The sequence below is a fragment of the Canis lupus genome, chromosome 3 (assembly GCF_048164855.1).
Source record: "Canis lupus baileyi chromosome 3, mCanLup2.hap1, whole genome shotgun sequence".
Lineage (NCBI taxonomy): Eukaryota > Metazoa > Chordata > Mammalia > Carnivora > Canidae > Canis > Canis lupus.
This window is the reverse complement of record NC_132840.1, coordinates 72772423-72798254: the sequence shown is the minus strand read 5'-3', so window position 1 is coordinate 72798254 and position 25832 is coordinate 72772423. Positions and strand designations below refer to the sequence as shown.

The window sequence follows — 25832 nt, the reverse complement described above, 5'->3', positions numbered from 1 at the left end:
TTCACTCAGGTCATGATCCCAGGGTCCTGGGATCAAGCCCTGTGTTGGGCTCCCTACACTGTGGGGAGCCTGCTTTTTTCCTCTCCCTCTGCCTGCTACTCCCCTGGCTTGTGATCTCTGTCAAATAAATAAATAAATCTTAAAAAAAAAAAAAAAAAACAACAACTAAAAAACTAAAAAACAGGAAAAAAATATATACTAATTCTCTACAATCTCCTTCAAAAGAAAGAAGCAGACTATTTCCTAGCTCATTCTATCAGGCCAACATGATCCTAATACCAAAACCAGACAAAGACATAAGAAGAAGAGAAAACCACACACCAATATCTCTCATGAACATAAGATGCAAAAATCCACAACAAAATATTAGCAAATCAAATCTAAAAAAATATAAAAAGAATTTAAATCATGACCAAGTGGAATTTATCTTAGGGATGCAAGCTAGTTCAATATTCAAATATCAATTAATATAATCCGACACATCAGAACACTAAAAAAGAAAAATCACAGATTCTATAAAAAAAAAAAAAAGCATTTGACAAAATCCAACATTCATGATAAAAACTTTCAGTAAACTAGAAATAGCGGGGAATCTTCTCAACTTGATAAAGACTATCTGCAAAAAGCTGACAGCTAATATACTTAATGGTGAGAAACCTGAAGCTTTCCCATTAAGACCAGGTATAAAACAAAATGTCCATCTCACCACTCATCAATATCATACTGGAAGAATACAATAAGGTAAGAAAAGGATATTAAAAAAAAAAAGAAAGAAAAGGATATTAAAGGCATATAGGTTGGAAAACAAAAATATCTTTGCAGATGGCATGATTATCTATATTCCTTGAACAAATAAGAGATTAAAGTAAGGTTGAAGGATACAAGATTAATATAAAAAAGTCAATTGCATTTCTCTATACTATCAATGAGCAACTAGAATTTTACATTAAAGACAGAATATCATTTACATTAGCACCTCCTCAAAATGAAATACTTAGGAATTTTTTAAATGTCTAAGATTTATATGAGGTAAACTATAAAACTGATGAATAAAATAAAAAAAGAACTAAATAAATGGAGAGATATTCCATGTTCAGGGATAGGAAAACTCAGTATTATCAAGATGTCCATTCTTCTCAACTTGATCTAGAAATTCAATGCAATCCCAATCCAAATCTCAGCAAGTTATTTTATGGATGTCAACAAAGTGACTCTAAAGTTTATAGGGAAGGCAAAAGAACTAGATTAACCATCACAACACTAAAAGAAAAGAACCAGATTGGAGGACTGATGATACCAGATTTTAAGACTTTCTATAGTGATACCTGGGTGGCTCAGCGGTTGAGCATCTGCCTTTGGCCCAGGGCGTGATCCCAGGATGCTGGAATCGAGTCCCACATCGGGCTCCTTGTGGGGAGCCTGCTTCTCCATCTGCCTCTGTCTCTGCCTCTCTCTCTGTCTCTCATGAATAAATAAATAAAATCTTAAAAAAAAAAAGATTTTCTATAAAGCTATAGTAATCAAATACAACGTGATAATGGCAAAAGAACAGACAAATAGATCAATAAAGAGCCTATTGCAGACCCTCATGAATATAACCAACTAATCCTTGACAAAGGAGTGAAGGGATAAAATGAAGCAAAAAGTTTCTTCAACAGGGCAGCCCCGGTGGCGCAGCAGTTTAGCGCCGCCTGCAGCCCAGGGCATGATCCTGGAGACCCTGGATTGAGTCCCACGTCGGGCTCTCTGCATGGAACCTGCTTCTCCCTCTGCCTGTGTCTCTGCCTCTCTCTCTGTCTCTGTCTCTATGAATAATTCAATAAAATCTTAAAAATAAATAAATAAACGTTTCTTCAACAAATGGTGCTAAAAGAATTGGACAACCACATGCAAAAGAAAAATCAATCTAAAAACAGACCTTACACTTTTAACAAAAAGTAACTCAAAAAACCTAGTTAAACCTAGGTATGGTGATTCCTTCTTAGATACAAACCAAAGACACAATTCATGAAAGAGATCACTGACAAAGTAGACTTTGTTAGGTTAAGAACTTCTGGGGGCACCTGGGTGGTGCAGCGAGTTGAGCATTGAACTCTTGGTTTTGGTTTTACACATGCTCTATCTCTCTCAAATAAATAAATCTTTTTAAAAATTGAGAACTGCTGTTCTTCAAAAGATAATATCAAAAGAATTAGAAGACAAACCACAGACTGGGAATTTATGATAGATACATCTAATAAAAGACTGTTCAATACACAAAGAACCCTTAAAACTCAACAATAAGAAAATAAACAACCTGATTAAAACATGGGCCAATGTCCTTAACAGACACCTCACCAAAGAAAATATACAGATGGCAAATAAACATATGAAAAAATGCTCCATACCAGTTGTCATCAGAAAAATGCAAATTAAAAGAGCAATGAGATACCACTACACATCTATTAGAATGGCCAAAACTGACACCACCAAATGCTGACAAGAATGTGAGCAACAATAACCCTCATACCTGCTGGTGGGAATGCAAAATGGTGTGGCCACTTTAGAATGCAGTTTGTTGGTATCTTATAAAACTAATCCTACTCTTATCCAGCAACTACACTCCTTGGTATTTACTAAAGGAGTTGAGGGGCAGCCCGGGGGGCTCTGGCCCAGCCTAGAGACCTGGGATCGAGTCTCATGTCGGGCTCCCTGCATGGAGCCTGCTTCTCCCTCTGCCTGTGTCTCTGCCTCTCTCTCTCTGTCTCTCATGAATAGATAAATAAAATCTTAAAAAAAAATGGGGGGGGGGATCCCTGGCTGGCCCAGCAGTTGAGCGCCTGCCTTTGGCCCAGGGCGTGATCCTGGAGTCCCGGGATGGAGTCCCACATCGGGCTCCCAGCATGGAGCCTGCTTCTCCCTCCTCCTCTGTCTCTGCTCTCTCTCTCTCTCTATGTCTATCATAAATAAGTAAGTCTTAAAAAAAAAAAAAAAGGAGTTGAAAACTTAGGTCTATATAAAAACTACACATGGATGTTTACAGCAGCATGTTTATGTTTATTCATAACTGCCAAAACCTAAAAGCAATCAAGATGTCCACTGGTAGATGAATGGCTAAAAAAAAAAATCTGTGGTATATCCTGACAATGGAATATTGTTCAGGAGTAAAAATAAATGAGCTATCAAGCCATGAAAAGATATGGAGGAATCTCAAATGCATATTACTAAGTGAAAGAAGCCAATCTTAGATAACTACATACTGTGTGATTCCAATTATACAACATTCTGGAAAAAGCAAAACTATGGAGACAGTAACAAGATCAGTGGTGGTTGGTAGGGGAAGGCTCTGAGGGGGACGTAAATAGGTAGAACACAGGGGATTTCTAGGGTAGTGAAAAAAATCTCTGTATCATATTATAATGATGGATATATGTTATACATTTGTCCAAACCCACAGAATGTGTAACACCAAGAGTGAACCCTAAGGTAAACTGTGGACTATGGATAGGTTCACCCTTGGTAAAAAATGTCCCATTTTGGGGGACATTCTGGTGAGTTATGTTGATAATGGGAGGCTATGCATGTGGGGGGGATGGGGCATATGGGAAATCTCTGTACCTCCCTTTTAATTTTGTTGTAAACCTAAAACTGCTCTAAGAAAATAAATATCTTAAAAAAAAGAAAAAGAATAAACTATTGATATATTTCATATCCATGACAACATCCAGGATGATTCCTTAAAATATATTGAGTGAAAGAAGCTAGACATAAATTTCTAGAAACAGTAAATGTAATCTACAGTGACAAAGTGTTTACTCGGGAACTGGGGGGAAGGCCAGTGATTGAGAAGGAACATGGGAAAAAAAAAAAAAAAAAGACTAGGAACATGGAACACTTTAGGGTAAAGGGTATGTGCTATACCTTCATTGTGTTAGTGTTTACATGCATATTTAGTTTGTAAAACTTTATCTATATGCAACTTAAAATAAGTGCCTTTTGTTGATATATATATTATATCTAAAAATTTTTGATTGTTTAAAAATCTAAGGGGGGATCCCTGGGTGGCGCAGCGGTTTGGCGCCTGCCTTTGGCCCAGGGCGCGATCCTGGAGACCCGGGATCGAATCCCACGTCGGGCTCCCGGTGCATGGAGCCTGCTTCTCCCTCTGCCTGTGTCTCTGCCTCTCTCTCTCTCACTGTGTGCCTATCATAAATAAATTAAAAAAAAAATTTATTTAAAAAAAAAAAAAATCTGGGATCCCTGGGTGGCGCAGCGGTTTAGCGCCTGCCTTTGGCCCAGGGCGCGATCCTGGAGACCCGGGATCGAATCCCACGTCGGGCTCCCGGTGCATGGAGCCTGCTTCTCCCTCTGCCTGTGTCTCTGCCTCTCTCTCTCTCTCTCTGTGACTATCATAAATAAATAAAAATTTAAAAAAAATAAAAATAAAAAAATAAAAATAAAAATAAAAATAAAAAAAAAATCTAAGGGATAATAATTCTAAGTTTTCTACAATTAAGGCTCTGGAAAAATATCTTACCCCCCCAAAATTACAAGTCTTTCTAATACAAAATAAGCAGCAGGCATGTAATTATTCTTTATAACAAATGTTGCCAGTACGTTAATGTAACAGATGTGTATTTGGGGAAGGAAAGGCCAAATTAAAATAAAATTCTAAAAAAGAAAAATTCAAGAATATTCAATTTACATAGTAAAAGAGTACACCTAATGTAACCATATCAATAATTACATTAAATATAAACTGATTAAAGTCTGTAATTAAAAGGCAGCTTGTCAGAACAGATCAAAAAGAAAGGTCCAATTATATGCTCTCTTTATGAAACATAAAAATGTAGATAGGTTGAAGATGAACAATGGAAAAATATACTCCATATAAAAAAATATGCATAAGAAGATTGCAGTATCTATATTAATATCACATAAAGTAAACCTTAACATAAAGAACATGACAAAGATAAAGAGAGACATTTCATAATGATAAAATGGCCAATTCATCAAGAATATATAATGATCATAAATGTACATGTATCTAACATACAGCTTCAAAATATAACAAAAATTAGGGATCCCTGGGTGGCGCAGCGGTTTGGCGCCTGCCTTTGGCCCAGGGTGCGATCCTGGAGACCTGGGATCGAATCCCATATCAGGCTCCTGATGCATGGAGCCTGCTTCTCCCTCTGCCTGTGTCTCTGCCTCTCTCTCTCTCTGTGACTATCATAAGTAAATAAATAAAAAAAAAATTAAAAAAAAAAAAAATATAACAAAAATTGGGCAGCCCTGGTGGCTCAGCAGTTTAGCCCTGCCTTCAACCCAGGGCTTGATCCTGGAGACCCACGATCGAACCCCACACCAGGCTCCCTCTGCCTGTGTCTCTGCCTCTGTCTCTCTCCCTCTCTGTGTCTCTCATGAATAAATAAATAAAATCTTTAAAAACAAAACAAAAATTCATAGAATTAAAAGGAAAAAGAAAAAGGTCCATAATCAGAGATTTTTAACATCAGCCCAACAACCGATATAACCACACTTTTAAAAATAAAAAAAGAATAATATTCCTCAATAACTATAGATACAACTATCCCTAAAAAATAATAGCAAGTCAAATCTAGCAATAAATGAAAACAATAACATATCTTGTCCAAGAAGGTTTATCCCAAGAATGGACAACTGGCTTAACATTTGAAAATAAATCAATGTAATTCACCATATTAACAGAATAAAGGAGAAAAACTATTTGCTAATTTTAATAGGTGCAGAAAAACTATTTGACAAAACTAAAAACCTTAAGAAGTGTCAGAAACAGAAGAGAACTTCCCCAATTTGATAGAGGGCATGTACAAAGAAGCTATAGCTATCAATACACTTACTGGTAAAATACTAAACATTTCCCCCTAGGAGCAGAAACAAGGTATGTCTACTCTACCACTTCTATTCAACAGTGTACTGGAGGTCCTAACCAGTGCAATAATGTTTACAAGAGAAAAGGCTTAAGATTTGAAAGGAAGAAATAAAACTGTATATTCACAGAAGTTGTAATTGTTTATGTAGAAAATCTTAAGGAATCTACAAAACAACTAAGACACAAACATGTAAACTTAGCAAAGTAGGAGGTACAAGGTTAATACACAAAATAAATTGTATTTTTATATACTAGCAAGAAATGGTTGGAAATATTTATTTTTATTTTTATTTATTTATTCATGAGAGACACAGACAGAGAGTCAGAGACACAGACAGAGGGAGAAGCAGGCTCCACGCAGGGAGCCCGATGTGGGACTCGATCCCAGGACTCCAGGATCACGCCCTGGGCCAAAGGCAGGCGCCAAACCACTGAGCCACCCAGGGATCCCCTGGAAATTTTTTTGAAAATTTAATTCTACTTAAATAGTGTCAAAGAACATAAAATATTTAGGAATAAATTTCTTTAGAGGGCTCAATACTATTAAGATGTCAATTTCTCCAAATTGATCTACAGATTCAAAGGAACCATGCCTCACCAGTTTCAGTTTTGTTTTTGTAGACACTGGGAAGTTGTTTCTCAAATATATGTGGTAGTACAAAGGACCTAAAAGTAGTGCAAAATCCAAAGCAACCTTGGAAAAAAAAAAAGCAGACCTTATATTCTCTGACCATGACTTACTATAAAGCCATAATAATCACAACAGCATGATGTGGCATAGATAGACAAATATATCGAAGCAAGAGGATAGTATTCAGAAATAGATCTACTATTTATACAAATGACTCATACTGTCATTTGGTTTTTGGCAAAGATGTCAAACAATCCAATTGGGGAAAGGAAAGTCTCTTCAACACATAGTGCTGGAACTGCATAGGCACATGAACCTCAAAAAAAATGAACCTCAACTCCTAATTCTCTCCATGCACAAAAATTACCTTGAGACGGACCACAAAAATTACCCTGAGACGGATCATAACGATGAAAGTTAAAATGATATGTTTCCATAAGACAACGGAGGAGAACATCTTTGCTACTTCAGGGTAGGCAAAGGTTTCTTAGGACAAAGAATGTAATAACTATAAAAGAAAACTTAATAAATTAGCCTTAAAAATAAAACTTCTGTTTATCAAAAGATACAATTAAAAATGAATAGCTAATTCAGAGAGTGGAAGGACATTTTCACAAAATATATAACTGACAAAGGGCTTTATATTTGCAATATGCAATGAATTTTTAGAATCACCCCAAAAAAGGGGGAGGGGGCAAAAATCTAAGAGGATACTTCACAAAAACAGACACATGCATGGCCAATAAGCACAAAGAAAAAGTGATCAGCAGCATTAATAATGAGGGAAATGCCAAAATAAAACCACAATGAAATACAACCATTTAAATGACAAGGATATGAAACCACCAGAATTCTCATACCTTGTAGGCAGAGTGTTAAAAAGGTATATCCACTTGGGAAATATATCTCTCAGTTTCATATAAAACTAAACATATACCCACCCTACAACCTGGTGATTCTACTCCTAGAAATTTACGCAAGAGAAATAAAAGTATATGCTCACACAAAGACATACTTGACTGTTAACAGCAGCTTTATTCATAACAGTCAAAATCTGGAAACCATTATATGCCCCTCAAAGGACAATGGGTAAACTACAGTAGATTAACAAAAGGAATACTATTTGATAATAAAGAGACATGAGTGAATGTAGAAATATTAGGCTAAATGCAAGAAGTCCTAAAAAAAGAGTATATACTGTATGATTTCATTTATGTGACACTCTAGAACATGCAAAATCAATTTATGATGAGAAAAATCAGTACAGTGGTTGCCTTTGAAAGATGGGACAAGAAAAGACTGGGAAAGTGTACAGGGACACCATCTGGTTTAATGGTAGTACTCTCTGTATGTTAATGGGGTTTGAATTAGACAAGCACACACAATGGTCAAAACTCATGGAAGAGTACACGTAAGATTTATGTATTTAACTGCATATACATTTTATTACCAAAAAAGGAAACATGAATGATATATAACTCTAAATAATGATACGCATGTTTATGGATTTACAGGTGAAGTTACTGATGACTGCAACTTACTCTGACACGCATCAAAAAGAAAAAAAAGATGGACTGACTAACGGATAGTGGACTGACGAGCGGATAGGGGGGTGGAAAGATACTGCTAAAATAAATGTAGCAGAATGTTAATTGTTAAATCTAGGGCATGAGTGTTAATGTATAATACTTCCAGCTTCTCCTACTGTTCAAAATTTTTCATAATAAAATACTGGAGGAAAAGTAAATCCAGTAATTTAATTCCTCTGCCTACAAATGCCTGTTGGTTACACTCGGTAATTATCAATGGCCTTTACTCAGACCTGGTTCTCAGGTCCTTCCCTGCAGTTTCCGACACTGTTACACACTCTCCCCTTTGAAGCCCCATACTACTATTCTAAGCTGTTTCCTTTTCCTCTATCTTTCCTTTCTCTTTGTACTCCCAAACTGTTGATGTGCCTCAAGCGTTCAGAACTGAGCCCTGCTTCGAACTTTTTCCCACAGAAAACCCACTTCCAGTGTTGTAACTATCACTTCTACACAGTCAACTCCAAATCAAGACAGAGTATCTCTTCTCATCAAGTGTCCCAAATCCAATGGCCGACTGAGGATTTTTACTTACATGTCTCAAGTCATCAAATTGCTTACTTTTATCCTCAGAACTTTGAGAATTTCATTTCCCAATCATTGTCCAGGTAGCATATAGTTACCCAGGGTCAATACAGAAGTTAGTGTTGACACCTCCCCCAGTCTTAATCTCTAAAAATAATCGAGCATCAATTCCTCCAGAATCCATTATTTCCTTTTCATTCTACCATCACTCATCTTATAATGATCCTTAGAAACTCTTATTGGCAGAATTTCTAGGATTCCCCATATCTAAAAGATAACACATATTGAGCAGAAAAAGGTAAGTGACATGTATTACTTGCTGCGGTAGCAGATTTCCAGATACGGACCCCTCCCAATGAGCCAGGCCTGCTGGTGCTCACGTTCTTTGCAGCTTCCTCCACCACTAAATCTGAGCTGGCCCTGTGACTCATTTTAACCAAAAGAATGCCACAGAAATAGCACTGTGCCAGTTCCAAGTCTGTGCCTTAGGAAAGCCTAGAAACTTCCACTTTTGTACTCTTGGGAGCTCTGAGCCAAGTAAGAAATCTGGTCCATCTGCTGGAAAGACCACCTGGAGAGAGAAAAGCCCTGAGACAACATAGAAAGAGTGTGTGAGAAAAGGCCTAGACCCCTCAGTGTCCCAGCTGGGCCCAGCCTTCAAGGTGTCCCAGCCAAGGTGCCAGAAATATGAATGATGCCATCTTGGACGTTCCCATCCCAGCTGCCATCTGACCACAGCTACAGGAATAACTAAAGGAGACTAGCAGGACTGTCCATCAGAGATGTAACCGAAAGAAGTATGAGAAATAATACGCTGTTTTAAGATACTAAGTTTTATGATGGCTTTTTTTACACAGCAATAGATCATCAAAACATGTACCCTGAAGAAACCAATTATATGATGGGGGACTCGTTCAAGTAAATAAAGACCATCAGAGGTATGTGTTGATGGGTAAACTCAGCATGCTAGTGAGTACAGAGGAGGGTCATCTAAATTAAATGGTCACGATGTGTGAAGGGGAGAAGGGGAGGCTTTCTAGAGCAGATATCACAGTTTGGGTTTTAAGTGAGTTCATTAGTAGTTCATGGTTGTTCAGGGGAGCCATAAAAAGTATAGCTAGGGATATTAACAGGGACCAGGTAATTGAGGGCCTTATATACTAAGCTAAAGAGCTGAAACTTTACCCTAAAAGCTATAAAGAGCTATGACAAATTTTAAGCAGAGAAATGACATGGTCAGACTTGGATCTGAGAGCAGCAGTGTACTAGACAGGTGAGAAGAGAGGCAAAGTTTTGCAGTCTACCTCAGTGATCTAGGACCGATGAGACCCTGAACTGACATGGGCACCATGAACAGAGAGCAAGGGACAATTGATATTAAGAATGTACCGGACTTGGTAAAAGTAGATGCAGTGGAAAGGAGCTAAGAGATAAGAATTTCGGGTAACTCTTGGTTATTCAGTTAGGCAGGGGGGTACACAGTGTTGCCACTTATGGAGAAACCATAGAAGAGTAAACTGAATTCACATACAGGTACAAAGTTTAGACTCACATACAAGGACCAGAGGAAAAGGATGATGTGTCTGCTGATAGGCGGGAAACTGAAATAAGTTTCACTTGATGGCCCCCATTTTTATAGTGAAATCTGCTAGGACTAAGGAGAAAAATGGTGGAGAGAGGAAGTTTAGAAAGGGAGGTAAAAGTTTAGGACAGCTCTCAGAGGACGGGGTAGCCCTGAGGATCCAGGTGATGTTAGACATATAAATGACTATACATTTATTCTGACCCAAGACACACAGTTATAGGACTGCCTCCAGCAGCACTCAGCAGCCTCGCATAAGGACAGAGAAGTCAGGTGGCTGACTCACCCAGGACTTGAGAATAAGAGGAAAGGGAATTGAGGGTAACACTAAAGGAAAAATTTGAGCAGTGGACCATGCATCCAGGCAGGCTATGGAAAGACATGCTTCCAGGGAGCTGAATGACTGGTGGGAAATGGAGTGAAGTTACCAAACAAGAAAGAGGACCTGGAGTGGTCAAAGTGTAGAGTCGCTGGGAATAAGCAGGCTGCTGGAAGGACCGATGGCTATGGTCAGATACAGGATGTTGCACCAGCCTGGCTCACTGCTCTGCACCTAAGAAAAGCTCACCAGATGTACTGACTGTTAGGCAAGCTACTAAGGCCTACACACACACCAGTTAGATAAGCTAGCATTTGGTGAGAAATTTCCAAAACGAGTCTCCATGCACCCTGTTGATTTCAACTTAACACAGACTCATATGACATCTAAAGTAACGCTTCCAGGAGCATCTGAGTGGCTGTCAGTTCAGCATCTGACTCTTGGTTTCGGCTTGGGTCATTACCTTGGAGTCCTCAGACTCAACCCTGTGAGGGGCTCCGCACCCATCGTGGAGTCTGCTTGTCTCTCTCCCTCTGCTCCTCCTCCTCCTTCTCTCTCTCTCTCATAAATATATAAAATATTTTTTAAAAAATGCTTCCTCCAACAATAAATCCCTCAATGAGCTACTTACCTATTACTCTATCATATGAATTCATCAGGCAAGCTCAGAATTTTTTTTTCAAGATTTTATTTATTTATTTGACAGAAGGAGAGAGATAACACAAGCAGGGGGAGCGGTAGAGGGAGAGAGAGAAGCAGGCTCCCCACTGAGCAGGGAGCCCAACATGGGGCTCAATCGCAGGACCCCAGGATCATGACCTTGAGCTGAAGGCAGACGCTTAACCAAATGAACAACCGAGGTGCCCCATGCTCAGAACATTTTTTAAAAAAGAAGAATCGAAGTGCTTGGATGGTTCAGTGGTTGAGCATCTCCCTTTAGCTTAGGGTATGATCCCAGGGTCCTGGGATCAAGTTCCGGATCAGGTTCCCTGTGAGGAGTCTGCTTCTCCCTCTGCCTATGTCTCTGCCTCTCTCTGTCTCTCATGAATAAAATCTTTTAAAAAAATTAAAAAATTAAAAAAGAATCATGCTTAATATTTCAGCTTTCCTATTTGCCCCAAGTTATGAATCTACTTCTATGAATCAATTGATGATGTCCTTTAAAGCACAAGCTCACCATCTTTTATTGAGGAAGAGTCCTACTTGCTGCCATTCTCAATGAATCACTATTAAAGGCAGGAATCTTAAAAAGAAGTTCTGCCCTGGAAGAGCACTCACGTGGAAGTCTCATCTTCCTCCTGCCAGCAATAATCCTGAAGGATATAAGTTGGATATTAGGAAGTGTCCCACAAAAACAAGATAACGTCCATGACAAAGCAACCAGGTATCCAGGAGAAAAACAATGAATATATGACTAAACTGAGTATTAGTTCCTTTTTTGGTGGGGGGTTAACTCAGCATGTCTTCTTTAGAAATTACAATGTTAGAATACATAATGACTACCCTCAACATGTACAAAGCACTTAGCAGATTTCTAATAAGTAAATTCACTTTTTTAAAAAAGATTTATTTATTTTTGAAAAGAGAGAGAGAGAGCAGGGAGTGGGCAGGAGCAGAGGGAGAGAGAGAAATTCCAAGCAGCCTCCATGCTGTGCATGGAGCCCAACACAGGACTTGATCTCACAACCCTGAAATCATGACCTGAGCCAAAGCCCAGAGTGGGATGCTTAACCGAGTGCACCACCCAGGCACCCTGTAAATTCACCTTTATGCAATATCACTGTGAGGTTTTCTCCTTCCACCTGGCGCCACTGCAGTGTGGGCCACTGTCACTCTAACGCAGGCTCTGACAGATGAGTCTCCTAACTGGTCCTCTACACTACTCCCATCCAATTTCCACCTGCCAAAGTCATTTATCTAAAATGAAAATCTCATCCTCCAATACCCTTCCTCCTTTAAAATCTTTCAGTACCTCAACAGGGAAAAGCCCAAACTCCTGAACACACGATAGAACAGTCTTTTGCGAGTATTCCCACAGCCAGTGAAGTAATTCCCACTACTTCACTGGTGTCACTCTTCCCCACCTCCCTGCAGCGTCTTTCCCCTATTCTCTGCCCCACTAATTCCTCCCTCTATCAACCCCCACCCAAGTAAGTCTTTCTTTGAAAGTTTCAATCCAACAGACAAGTTAATAGAACAGTATAGTGAACATGTGCCCTTCATCTAGATTCATCAGTTGTTACCCCCTTTGTGCCACATTCCCTTTGCCTCTCTCTGAACCGTCTGAAAATGACAGACATCACAACACTTAGCCCCTAAAACCTCAGCAAGTAGCTCTTGAAGAATAAGAACCTTCTACATAATCATGCAACAGTATAAGCCACAATATCCCAAATATTTAACATGGATACAATATTAACTAATACTGTATATATTGTGTATGTAGTCCATATTCAAACTTTCCCATTTATTCCGAAATGCTCTTTACAGTACATTTGTTTAATCCAGGATCAAACCAAGGATCGTGCATTGCATTTGGTGTTCATATTCCCCTTTATCTTTCAGGATTCAATTCTGGAAATCACTTTATCTGGGAATCCCTCTCTGACTCCCCCTGCCCAGTGTGGGTTCCATGCCTCCTCTACATGCACTCATACCACCACTCTTAAGATATAATTACGCTAGTTTGTAATTATTTATTTGTTGTTTCTCTTATTAAACACTAAACTCCTTGAGGACTTTCTATTTTCCAGGCCCATACTGTCTGGCTCACAGTAGATAGTCAGTGTTGGCTGACTCGCGGTAGATAGTCAGTGTTGGCTAATGGAATGAGAGCTATGGACAGAAAATATGACTGTTATGGACTGAATTGTGATCCCCTCCAATTTATTTGTGAAAGCCCTCACCAGCAAAGTGACTGTATTTGGAGATAAGACCTTTAAGGAAGTAAGATCATAAGGATAAGGCTCCAATCCAGTGGGACCAGTGTCCTTACATGAAGAGGAGAGACCTCGGGAGTACGCACACATAGAGGAAAGGCTATATGAAGACAGAGCATGAAGACAGCAGTGTCTGCAAGCCAAGAAGACAGGCTTCACCAGAAGCCAACCCTGCTAGCATCTTACTCTTGGGACTTCTAGCCTTTAGAACCGTGCGACAATAAATTTATGTTGTTTAAGTCACCTATTGTCTGTGGTGCTCTGTGATGGCAGACTGAGCAGATTACTCCAATGACCATAATATTTGTGCCCACAGTTACTATGGATGATACAATGCAAAACAAAACCTACATCACTGCTAGAACAAAGATACACACAGAAGACTTTTTCTCCCTACTTCTGGAAAAGTGAACCCCACATTCCACGAAAAGAATGACAGGATCATTCTGACACTCGTGACACATAAAATAAGCCCAAGTGAATGTTCCAGACCATGAGCAGCAAACTACTAGTATCAATTACTATGTGGGCTTATCCTATCAGAAAGCAGAGAAACTGATCAGAGATCCGTTAAACAGTACAGAGTACTTATCCAAAGGAAATCTTTCACAGAGCCTAAAATTATGATAGACTCATCTTCCCAGCCTCTGCCTTCTAAGACTGCTGCTAAGTTGCTTGTACCACGTCTCTGTTTCACTTCTCCCCACCCCCAACAGCCTGTGAAGACAATGGCAGAGGCCATGTGGTTGATGGGGAATGGCAGGGGTTTTGATCACTAACAATGCCAGGTATAGCACTATGTTCCTAGCACACTCTTCATAATTGCTGATGCATGGATCATCATGGACAACTGATCCACCTTTGAATCATTATCATTCGATTCTCAACAAAACAGACTGGTCCTTAGGCTCTTTCCCAAATGTTCTTTCTCATGTTGACCTTTCACAGTTACCATCTTTCAAACTTCGAAAATGATCTAACCAATGAGCTTACTATTTTTCATTTAGTGCTCTGACTCATCAGAAGGCCAAGATTTTCTTGATAAATAAAAGCACATTTTAGAATTTAAATAAAACCATCGGTGTTCATAGCTATTTTGATTTCTGTATTAAGAAACTTGGAAAGAGAAAAATGAGTGGGAAATATCAGAAAGGGAGACAGAACATGACAGACTCCTAACTCTGGGAAACGAACTAGGGGTTGTGGAAGGGGAGGTGGGCGGGGGATGGGGGTGACTAGGTGACGGGCACTGAGGGGGGCACTTGATGGGATGAGCACTGGGTGTTATTCTATATGTTGGCAAATTAAATTTATAAATAAAAAATAAATAAATAAAATAAAAAATGTTGGTGTTGATAGCTATAAAAAAAAAGAAAAGAAAAGAAAAAGAAACTTGGAAAACTGAAAATCTGACCAAATTCTATGTGCACCTTGCTCTTGCTGCAGGACCCAGATGAGAACAAAGACCCACTAAATAATTATTTCCAAAAGCTTACTTAAAATGTTACTGTTGGAAATCTGTTTTAGTACTGAGTAACATAATCAAGGTATTCCTACAGTCAGTCTGAAGTTCTAAAAAATCAGGTTCCAAGCAAGTGAAGCCAGGTGTTAGATGCATTTCAAAATCTTGATCATATTTAGGACCCAACAATCAGCTGCTATTATTTCAAGGTATTACTGAATCTGAAAATTTTTTTATTAGCTCTAACACAAGGTGCCGAAAAAGCTAAAAATCATTAGAGGATTTTATTTGTGCACTTGTTTCTCAAACAAAAATTGGACCAAAAGAAAAGAAACTAGGAACACAAACACAAATGGATGCATATGCACAAATATACCCATGCACACAGTGGTTTTATTCTTAACAGCAGCATTTACCTTCTGCCCTTCTCACAGAGCTTCTCGATTTCAGCTTTCAGATCCTGCTCCTTCTGCAAAAATTCCTTCTTTTCTTTCTCTATCTTCTTCTTTGTTTCTTCTCGCTTTATTGTTACATCCTGGATAGCTTTTAGTATCTCCTGAGTCCCCCATAATTACAGTCACACACAGATAAAGAAGGAAATGAATTAGTTCTTTTGGTCAGAAGGTTATTTTCAACTAACACAAATTAACACACTGGCTTTAGTAAACTCAAGTTGAATTGAAGGAATTGGGTTGAGGAGCTCTGAAAGCCAGTATTCAGATGTAAGCAAGGAAGTTACAATGAAGCAGATTTCAGTTCAGCAAAAGAAAGAATTTCTAACAATCACAACTGTTAAAAAATGGAATTTACTATCTTGAGAAGCAATAACCTTTCCATTATCCGTGTTCAGATACAGTCCAAATGAACACCTGTTGAGAATGCTGAGAAAGGCATTCTTATATAGGGTGGGAATTTATTACTTCTTTCAAAAACAGTCTTGTTTTATTAAAGTTCTACTTTATTATGTGTGAGGGGGTTTTTCTGAATCCTTTTTTCCTTTAACAAAAATATCTATACTTGTCGTTAGAAGAGGAGTAACAGAGAAGTGATAGTTAAGTCACTCCCAAATCAATGCCAACTCAATGCATAATTAACATGTTCACTGTTGTGTATTATTTTTTCACATCTTTATTCTCACACAAACACACCCATACTCGTATTTGTATTTCTTTGCTTTTGTATTTGTTCCAAATGAGAGGATTTTATACATATTATCTACATCCTGCTTTTTTTCACTTGACGTGAATATACTGCCAATATAGATTTAACGTGGGGCACCTAGATGGCTCAGTAGGTTCAGCATATGATTCTTGGTTTCAGTTCTGGTCATGATCTCATGGGTCATGGGATCAAGCCCTGTCAGACTCCGTGCTCAGCACAGAGGCTGTTTTGGATTCTCTCTTTCCTCTCCTTCTGCCCCTCCCCTTCTCATATGTACTCTTTTTTTCATAAATAAATAAATCTTAAAATACATAGATTTAACTTAAAAATGGCAGCATATGACATAATATTTATATATCAAATTTATCTAACCATTCTATGTAAAGAGTCTATCAAAGTTGAGTCCAGTTTTTTGTAACTATACACAATACTGCAATACTCTATAAGTCTACACTTTCATATAAAAACTTTCATTTCTATAGAAAAGACATAATAATATGATTGCTAGATCACAGTACATTTTAAGTATTTTTTTAAATTTATTTTTATTATTTTTTTAAGATTTTATTTACTTATTCATGAGAGAGATAGAGAGAGAGGCAGAGGGAGAAGCAGTCTCCATGCAGGAAGCCTGATGTGGGACTTGATCCTGGGACTCCAGGATCACACGGAGCTGAAGGCAGGCGCTAAACTGCTGAGTCACCCAGGGATCCCCACATTTTAAGTCTTTCCCCCCCCCCCCACATTTTAAGTCTTAACTGAAAATTCTTAATAATTGCTCCAAAAAGGTTTTAACAATTCATATACCTACAAAGTCTGAAAAGGGCTCATTTTCCCTCATCCTTGACAACTTATTTCATTTTTGCCAAGCTCTTGAGGGGAAAGAGAGGAATGGTAGCTAATCCTTTTAAGAAACATTTTCCTAACTCCCATTTTTTACTGTTTGTACAGTCTACCTCCTCCAACTAGAATAAGCATTCAGTGCAGAGACTATGTTTCCTTTACTGCTAAATCTGTAGAGCCTGGATCAGGAACTCAGAAAATATTTGCTGAATGAATGAATGAATGAATGACCAGTGAGGCTGAGGCTGAGCTTTTCATTTATTTATTATCCACTTACTTTTCCTCTTCTGTATACTACCATTTATAATTTTTTTTTTTTTTAAGATTTTCTGGGGCAGCCCCAGTGGCTCAGCGGTTTAGCGCCACCTTTGGTCCAGGGCATGATCCTGGAGACCAAGGATCAAGTCCCATGTCAGGCTCCCCGCATGGAGCCTGCTTCTCCCTCTGCCTGTGTCTCTGCCTCTTTCTCTGTGTGTCTCTCATGAATAAATAAATAAAATCTTTAAAAAAAAAAAAAAAAAAGATTTTCTTTATTGGGATACCCAGGTGGCTCAGTGGTTGAGCATCTGCCTTTGGCTCAAGGCGTGATCCTGGAGTCCCAGGATCAAGTCCTGCATCAGGCTCCCTGCGTGGAGCTTGCTTCTCCCTCTGCCTCTCCCTCCCTTGTCTCTTATGAATAAATAAATAAAATCTTTTTAAAAAAAAGATTTTCTTTATTTATTTGAGAGAAAGAGAGCACACGGTGGGGAAGGGGAACAGAGGGAGAGGGAGAAGCAGACTCCCCACTGAGTAGGGAGCCTGACAGGACCCTGGGATCATGACCTGAGCTAAAGGCAGACACTTAACTGACTGAGCCACCCAGGTGCCCCACTATTCATAACTGTTTGGCAAAATAATCCCTACCCCCCCAAAAATATGTCCACATTCCAATCTAACCTAATCCCTGGGCCCTTGTGACTATGTTACTTTCCATGGGAAAGGAGACCGTCCAGATATTACTAAGGTAAAGACCTGGATGTGGGGAGATAGTTCTGAGTCATCTGGATGGGCCCAATCTAATCACACAGGTCTTTAAAAGCGGAGAACCTTTCCTAGTTCTCCAAGAAAGATGTGATTAGGGAGGGATGGTCAGAGATGCAAATCTGCTGACTCTCAGGATGCGAAATAGGGCCACAATTCAAGGAACGCAAGCAGCTTCTAGAAGCTGGAAATGCAGGGAAAGGTATTCTCCCCTAGAGTCCCCAGAAAGTGATGCAACCGTGCAATACTTGGATTTTAGCCCAGTCATACCCATGCTGGACTTTGGACCTATAGGGCTGTGAGATAAAAAATCTGTATTGTGTTCAGCTGCCAAATTGACGGTAATCTGTTACAGCAGCATTAGGAAACTATATACTATCCTTTCCTGGGTTTTCACTAGAGTATTTGACTTTTACCATGAATTTGTAGGAGTTTCAGAACACAGATGTGGATATTAAACCCATCATCAGATGTGAAACAAGTAATTTCCCAGTCTAACACTGATCTTCTGCTGTTTTTGGTATCATGTGCCATATTACAAATTTTAAATTATACATAATTAAATTGATTCATTTTTATGTGGCTTCTGGGTTTTTTGCCTGGCTTAAAATGACCTCTTGCAACTCGAGGTTTTCTAAATATTCTCCTAAATTTTCTCCTAATTTACATTTTTTCCCTTTTCATAGATTTTTAATCTACTAGAATTATATTTTTTTACTACAGGCCAGAATCTAATCACATGGTCTTCAAGGTAGACAGTCAGCTATGTCAACAAAATATATTAAATAACCTTGCTCTCTAAACTATAATAGAAGTGAGAGTTTGCAGGCACCCGGGTGGCTCAGTTGGTTGAGTGTCCATCTCTTGGTTTTGGCTCAGGTCATGATCTCAGAGTCGTGGGACTGAGCCTCTTGTTGGGCTCTGTGCTCAGTGAAAGTCTGCTTGAGATTCTCTCCCTCTGCCCCTCCGCTAACTCATGGTGCGTGTGCATGCACACTCTCTCTCAAATAAATAAAATATTAAAAAAAAAAAAAGTGAGAGTTTGAACAAGATGCCCTCAAAGGTTCTTTTTTATCCTTAAAATTCTAAGACAACCCTTAAAAAGATAAATATTGCTCTTTAGCTTATATTAATTCAGACACAAATTATAGTTTGATTAGAGAGTATAGCCCTACTTATTGACAGACTTAACATAAGCAGGGTACCTGGTGATTCTTCATTTCTTCTTCTCTCCTTTGCTGGAGCTGCTTTAATTGCACTTGGAGCTGATTCTCTACTTGCCTCTGCTTGTCCAAGACCTCCTGATAACGCTCCTTCAACAGGGTTCTTTCCGTCATCATTTTGTCCTAATTTGTAATAAAAGAAAAGTTTAATTTCCTTATTTAGTTGCAAAAAACATCATTCACCAGGTGCCTGTTCAAGACACTGTGCAGAGCTCTAGGCTGCAGGGTCCAACATTCTATTAGCCATGTGTGGCTATACAAACTTAAGGTAATTAAAATAAGGAAATTTAAAAATATAGCCCCTCAGTCACACATTCCCAAGTACTCTTTAGCCACAAATAACAAATGGCTACCATGCTGGACAGCACAGATATAAGACATTTCCATCATTACAGGAAATCCTATTGCACAGCACTGCTCTAAGGCCAGGGGCAGGGGGGTTGGCAATGTATAGCCTGTGGGCCAAATCCAACCATTGTCTGTTTTTATAAATAAATTTTTTCCTTAAGATTTATTTATTCATTTCGGGGGGAGAGAGAGAGAAATTGTGTGCACATGAGAAGGGGGAGGGGCAGGAGGAGAGAAAAAAAGCAGACTCTGAGCTGAGCAGGGATCCCACAACCTTGAGATCATGACCTGAGCCGAAATCAAGAGTCAGATGCTCAAACAACTAAGCCACCCAGGCATCCCTATAAATAAACTTTATAGGAACACAGCCGTTCCCAATGGCTTATAGGCAGCTTTTACGCATGCTACAATGACTGGAATGGTTGCAACAGAGCCCATATAGCTCCAAAGCATAAGCATTTACCATCTGACCTTTTACAGAAAAAGTTTGCCAATCTCTGCTCTAGGGAATAAGAGAAAGGAGACACTTTATCAGAGCAAGAAAAAAATGAATGGGTAAAAACAAAAAAACACAACACCTACTCAAAATTGCATCCAGAAAACAGGATTGCTTATTGGTCATTAGCACTAAAAATGGACAAATCCACTAGAGGTCTGGAGAATATGGTATTCAGACTGGGCAAATCAGCAAGCTCTCATGTAAAATAAGAGTAGAAGTAAGGCTTCTGAGGACTACAGCTCAGCTCTGCCTCCCCATATCCATAAATCAAAAAAGTGATGGTTACATTTCAAAGGGATGCTAAAACGGTCAATATAAAACATATTTGGGGGCGCCTAGGCGGCTCAGTCGGTGAAGTGTCTGCCTTTGGCTCAGGGCTCAGGTCATCTCAGGGTCCTGGGATCGAGCCCCAGATCAGGTTCCCCACTCACTGGGGAGCCTGCTTCTCTCTCTCCCACTGCTCCTGCTCCCTCTTGCTCACATGCTCTCTCTCAGTCTTTAAAATAAATAAATAAATAAACAAACAAACAAACAAACACATTTGTTATAAGGCAGAACTTGTAAAATTTAAATCAAAAGCATTCAACTGAACTATTGATTAAAAGAGAACTATTTTCAAAGAAAAAAACAAGTTTTAGAAGTAAATGAAGGAAAACTTATCACATTATGATAATAAAAACTAAGCTCTCAAGATGGGGCTTTAGTGGGGCGCCTAGGTGGTGCATTGGTTAAGCGTCTGACCCTTGCTTTCAGCTCAGGTCATGATCTCAGGGTCATGAGATCCAGCCCTGTGTCAGGCTCTGCTCTCAGCACAGAGTCTGCTTAGGATTCTCTCTCCTCTCCCTCTACCCCTCCAGCTCATGCTCTCTCTCTCTCTCTCAAATAAATAAATAAATCTTAAAAAAAAAAAAAAAAAAGATTAGACTTTAACTTTAACTTTGGAATAAACTAGGCCTTAGCCCAGCTGCTGAAATGTGAAGAAGGCCCCCAGATGACTCTAGTCTCACATCTTTACAGGGATTCCGAACCTGGAATCTATGGATGGGCCTCAGGGATCTCTGAACTCTCTGAAATTAGGGAACACGGTAAGGAGGATAAATTTTTCTGAGATGAGAATTAAAGTTTTCAAAAGATTCCAAGAGGACTTTAATCCAAGAAAAGTTTAAAAAGGTTAAGAACCAATATACGCAACTAGTAGATAAGAATCTTTTCCTTCTTCAGCACACCTCTTTCTCTTTATTTCCTTGTGGTACCTTCTCTGTTCACAATGCATCTTTAGAACACAGGCCGGGGGTGAGGGGAACCACAAGTCTCAGGGAAAGAAGTCTCAAGGTACATGCTATTAGTATATGCCAAGAGATAATCAAGAGGCTATCCTAAACTACTTGTTCCAAATCATCTCATCTTAACAAGCCAAAGTTACTTTGTTTCATCCGTGTATAATTGGTTCCAAGGACCAGAAGTTATGATTTCAAATGCAGACGGTGGGAAATTACCATAAATGCACAAAAAGGGAAACTAAACAGGAGCCAAGTTTCTTGTATTGCCACCAAGCTTAACACCTGCCTAGTTCCACTGCCTTGTTAAAAGCATGTGGGCCTACACTGTATGTTAACCGACTCGAATTTAAAGGAAATTTTGAAAAAATAAAATAATATAAAATGAAAGCATGTGAGCCATCCCACCACTCAAAAGAATACAGCCTTACAAAACATAACCCTGGGCCTCTTTTCACCCAAAGACTTGCTAGTTTCCACTCCTGCTTCAGACTGATGCTAAAGCTTATTAATAACTTAGTTGGCCCCCTTGGACTACTACAGTCATGGGAACCCCGCCATAGAACTGTGGGGCAAAATACTGTGTGTGAAGTGCTTAGAGTAAGTGTTCAAAAGGCGAAACCCACCCCCACCCCTTCCTGGGACTGCTCTTCTAGTCTGTTTTTTTTCCCAGCACATCTCTGTCAACTCTAGGATCTTTTTACCTGCCTGTTATGAATAAACTCCCAAGCTGCTACCCTGTATTTTAAAAACTTTATTTACTTCATCTGGTTAATGTATTCCCATAACTTCCTTTCTTCCATCTGTCTCTCGATTTCTTCAACTTGACCAAAGATCCACTTGTTTATCTGGTTGCTATAAGCCTTTTTTCTCTTTTCTTCCACTAAGTTAATACACATTACCCTAAAAACCTCTTCCTGATGTTAGGGTGCCTCTTTCCCAGCATCATCCTTCCTCTTGAAAACTATACACTTTGATCCATACCCTTAACGGTGGAGGTTTTTGCCATGAAATGTCAGGGAGGAATAGATCAAACAGACCTTTTAACAAAGATAAATGTGCAGCTCTCTAGGTTTTAAAACTCAATTATTGGGAATCAAAGGGAAGCTACAACTCCACAATACACCAGAAAAAGACCTGATGGGAGTTTGGCTGAAAGCTCAACACTGTGAGCAGACTGCCACAGTAAGCCAAGGGCGCCTTGAGAAATAGCGTCTGACATGATAGAAAGAACAAGAACCCCACTGTGTTATGAATCAATTATTCTGTATTTGGATTATTGTATTTAGTTCTCGGGATCACATTTTCTTTTTTTCTTTTCTTTTTTTTTTTTTTTTTTAAGATTTTGTTTATTTATTCATGAGAGACACAGAGAGAAGCAGAGACATAGGCAGAGGGAGAAACAGGCTCCCCGTGGGGAGCCCGATGCAGTCCTCAATCCCAGGACCCCGGGATCACACCCTGCACCAAAGGCAGATGCTCGACCACTGAGCCACTCAGGCATCCCTTCAGGATCACATTTTCAAAGCAATATTGATAAGACGGAACATGTTCCAGTGGAAAAGTAATCAGGGCGATGGAAGGCCTAGAAAACATATTCTATGAAGAAAAAAAGAAATTTAAAAACATGTAGGAATGTTTTTTCTGGAAAGATTCAGACTTGAGGGGTAAGAGGAAGAGGCATAAGAAAACCTCAAGTATATGTAGGGCCAAAAAGTAAAGGAAGATTTGGATTTACTCTACACAGCTTAGGAGCTCACTAAAACAAGAAGTGTGAGAAGTGCTATCATCACTTCAGAACAAGATCTAAGAATAAGAGCTCCTTTTTAAATGCAATCAACTGCTTTATGAGTAGTAAGCTTCCCATCTCTGGAAGTAAGCAAGTAGAAAGAAATTAGCTGACCATCTGTTAGGGATTTTTTTTTTTTTTTTTTAAGATTTATTTATTCACGAGAGACACAGACAGAGGGAGAAGCAGGCCCCTCGCAGGGAGCCCAATGTGGGACTTGATCCCGGATCCCAGGATCACAACCTGAGCCCAAGGCAGGTGGCCAACTGCTGGGCTACCCAGGCGTCCCACTGTTAGGGATTTTAAAAGGAGATTCCTGTACTTTTTCCAACTGGGATGATATAATTCTAGATAGTCTGAGTTAACAGTCTCATATATTCACTAACAGTTTAAGTACTCACCAGGTTCTTTTCAATATCTTGATCTGTGTTTACCTCTGAATCAGCCGTCTTAAAGTCAGTCTATAAAGAAAGAAACAACTATATTCAGAACCATTCAGAGACATTTGAAAAGGCTGAATACTTACTCTTTAGTAATTTTACCTAGAAATCTGCCACAACTAACTAAGTAGCTACATTTCTGTGTTCCCCTTACTGGCTTCATAACGAGAGAACTGTAGGTCTGGCAAACAGACACTGACATGAATATTGTACTGAACATTTATCCCACAAAGTAACCTGAACAAGACCCAAGAACTGACAGAGAGATAGCCTCAAGTGTGAAATTAGAATTTTGCCCCCTACAATCTATTGTGCCCATCCTTCCTCCTACAAAAGAGCACACCAATCACTAGGAGGCAGGATACACTGTACTTCTTAAGATGTAGGAGAGAATTAACAAGGATTCCTCCTGCAAGGACAAAGATGGGAAATATGAATATGACCTACACTCATCAATTAGTGAAAGAGATTATAGGTAGGTCATAAAGTTCCTAGTTGCCATGATTAGATCCTGGCTTTATTATTTATTGAACACCAGAAGGACGACATCCCATAGCATTACTGTATGAAAACTGTACGACAGTTGCCAGTAAAAAAAAAAAAACAAGGCAGAGTAGTTCTCTACCACCTGTGAAGAAAGGTCTCCTACCCTCAATAAATAAATATATATAAATAAATATCCCAAATTCCATTTTAGTAGTAGAAACTTGATACTTGACCTGTACAGCAATGTTTTGAGAAAGCTTCAGGGAAGAGCTATCCTGATCATCATCCTGATCCACTCTGACTCCTTCAACCCCATTTGCTGGAGGCACCACAGGTCGGAAATCCAAGCCTGTGTCCCCGCTACCTTCCTTTAGGATGGAGGCGTGTGGGGATTTCTCTTCAGAACAATTCCCGGAGGCAAGCTGCTTTGTATGGCACCCTGCCTTAAGAGACCGAGTGACGGGATGGAGGCTCTCCCGGAGGCATGTGTCCCCCTCCTCTCCTGCTGTGTTGGCCACGTCCTTCAAATCAGACTGAGACCCACCGCCAGAAAGACAAAGGGCTGTGGCTATCAAGTTTTCTCCTAAAACCGCCCGGTGCGCTGCTGAAGTGTCACCTGCTGATGAACCAGGATTCTGCTCTGGGTGTTCCAAATGGACATTTCTGTTATTCTCCTTGGTTATCGTTTGGCTACTTACACTCGACAGAGGCGAGTTCTTGTGCTTCTGTGCAGGGTCTTTGGGGCTATCAAAAACATAAGATAAAAAGTTTCTCTCTTCGCCCAATCTTAAGGATTAAATACATAATACCTTTGACATAATGACTACAAGAACCAAACCAGACTACATAAGCCCCCCAAATTATCAGAATGACATGGAACTTAGTCTTTATCCAGAGATTTTGATCCCACATGCAGGGAGTATAGCTTGGTGGTTAGAGCCTGGGTGCCGGAGAGAGACATTTCCTGTCGAGTGACCGTAAAGAAACACATGTAAATGACGCTGAAGAGCCCCACATTTCCGAGGTCCAGTTTGAATAACTTTGGGGAATGTTGATGAAATAGCCTACTGCTAGTTAGAATATTTCATTCAGTTACATGTACTAACTTAATTACACGTAACGTTCTAATAAATAAAAGGTTTATTTAGAAATCCTGTTTTTATTACACTCTCACATTTCACTAAGGTATATTTCATCCAAATTCCTCACAGATCTTTGAACAAGAACCACCTTTTAGGTTCTTCAACAGTTATCCAGAGCATGGCATCCTCACTTAAAGCTGTCTGCAGTACAGACAATTTCAAATCCAAAACTGAAGCTGTCAGTAGAACTTTTATCCCAGACAAATATATACACATGTATAAACACTGGGATAGTTGTTTTGTTGTTTGTCACGGCCACTTAACGTATTGCTTTTTGAAGAGATGTTTAAAACCTATTTACAGTGACATCTAACATCTGCAACAATAAGCCTTCCACCCAGGAATACAGACTACATCTGTGCTAAATTTCTTTGGCCCTTCTTTTCTTTTTCTTTAATATTTATTTTTTTTATTGGAGTTCATGCCCCTTCTTTTCTTAAAAAAAAAAAAAAAAAACTGATTCTATCAAATGATGCGCTTAAGTACCCCAAGCCAGTACTGACTGAGGCTTTAGGTCATTAGGTCATGGTGCCTTCCTCTCTTCAACAGCATATGTTGTTCAAAATAAAACAACTGAGAGCATACTGTGATATGAGCCTTTAAAAAACACTTCTAGCTGAATCCTTACTGAGAGTTACCTGGGGGAGCAGGGAAGACACTTAAATTA

The 25832-nt window shown here is 39.3% G+C and overlaps 1 protein-coding gene across 3 annotated transcripts in view; it reads right to left on the bottom strand.

The window, feature by feature from the left end:
* The window catches only part of RNF214 (ring finger protein 214), a 53609-nt gene that overhangs the window by 24795 nt on the left and 2982 nt on the right, over positions 1-25832 (bottom strand). For 2 of the 3 annotated variants that reach the window (XM_072822170.1, XM_072822171.1), the window contains exons 3-6: positions 24257-24767; positions 23499-23558; positions 19167-19307; positions 15354-15493 (exon numbers count right to left, since the gene is read on the bottom strand). In XM_072822170.1, coding sequence (XP_072678271.1) covers positions 15354-15493; positions 19167-19307; positions 23499-23558; positions 24257-24767 — 852 coding nt within the window. The remainder of the gene's footprint in view (positions 1-15353; positions 15494-19166; positions 19308-23498; positions 23559-24256; positions 24768-25832) is intronic. The other variant, XM_072822172.1, reaches the window with a different exon arrangement.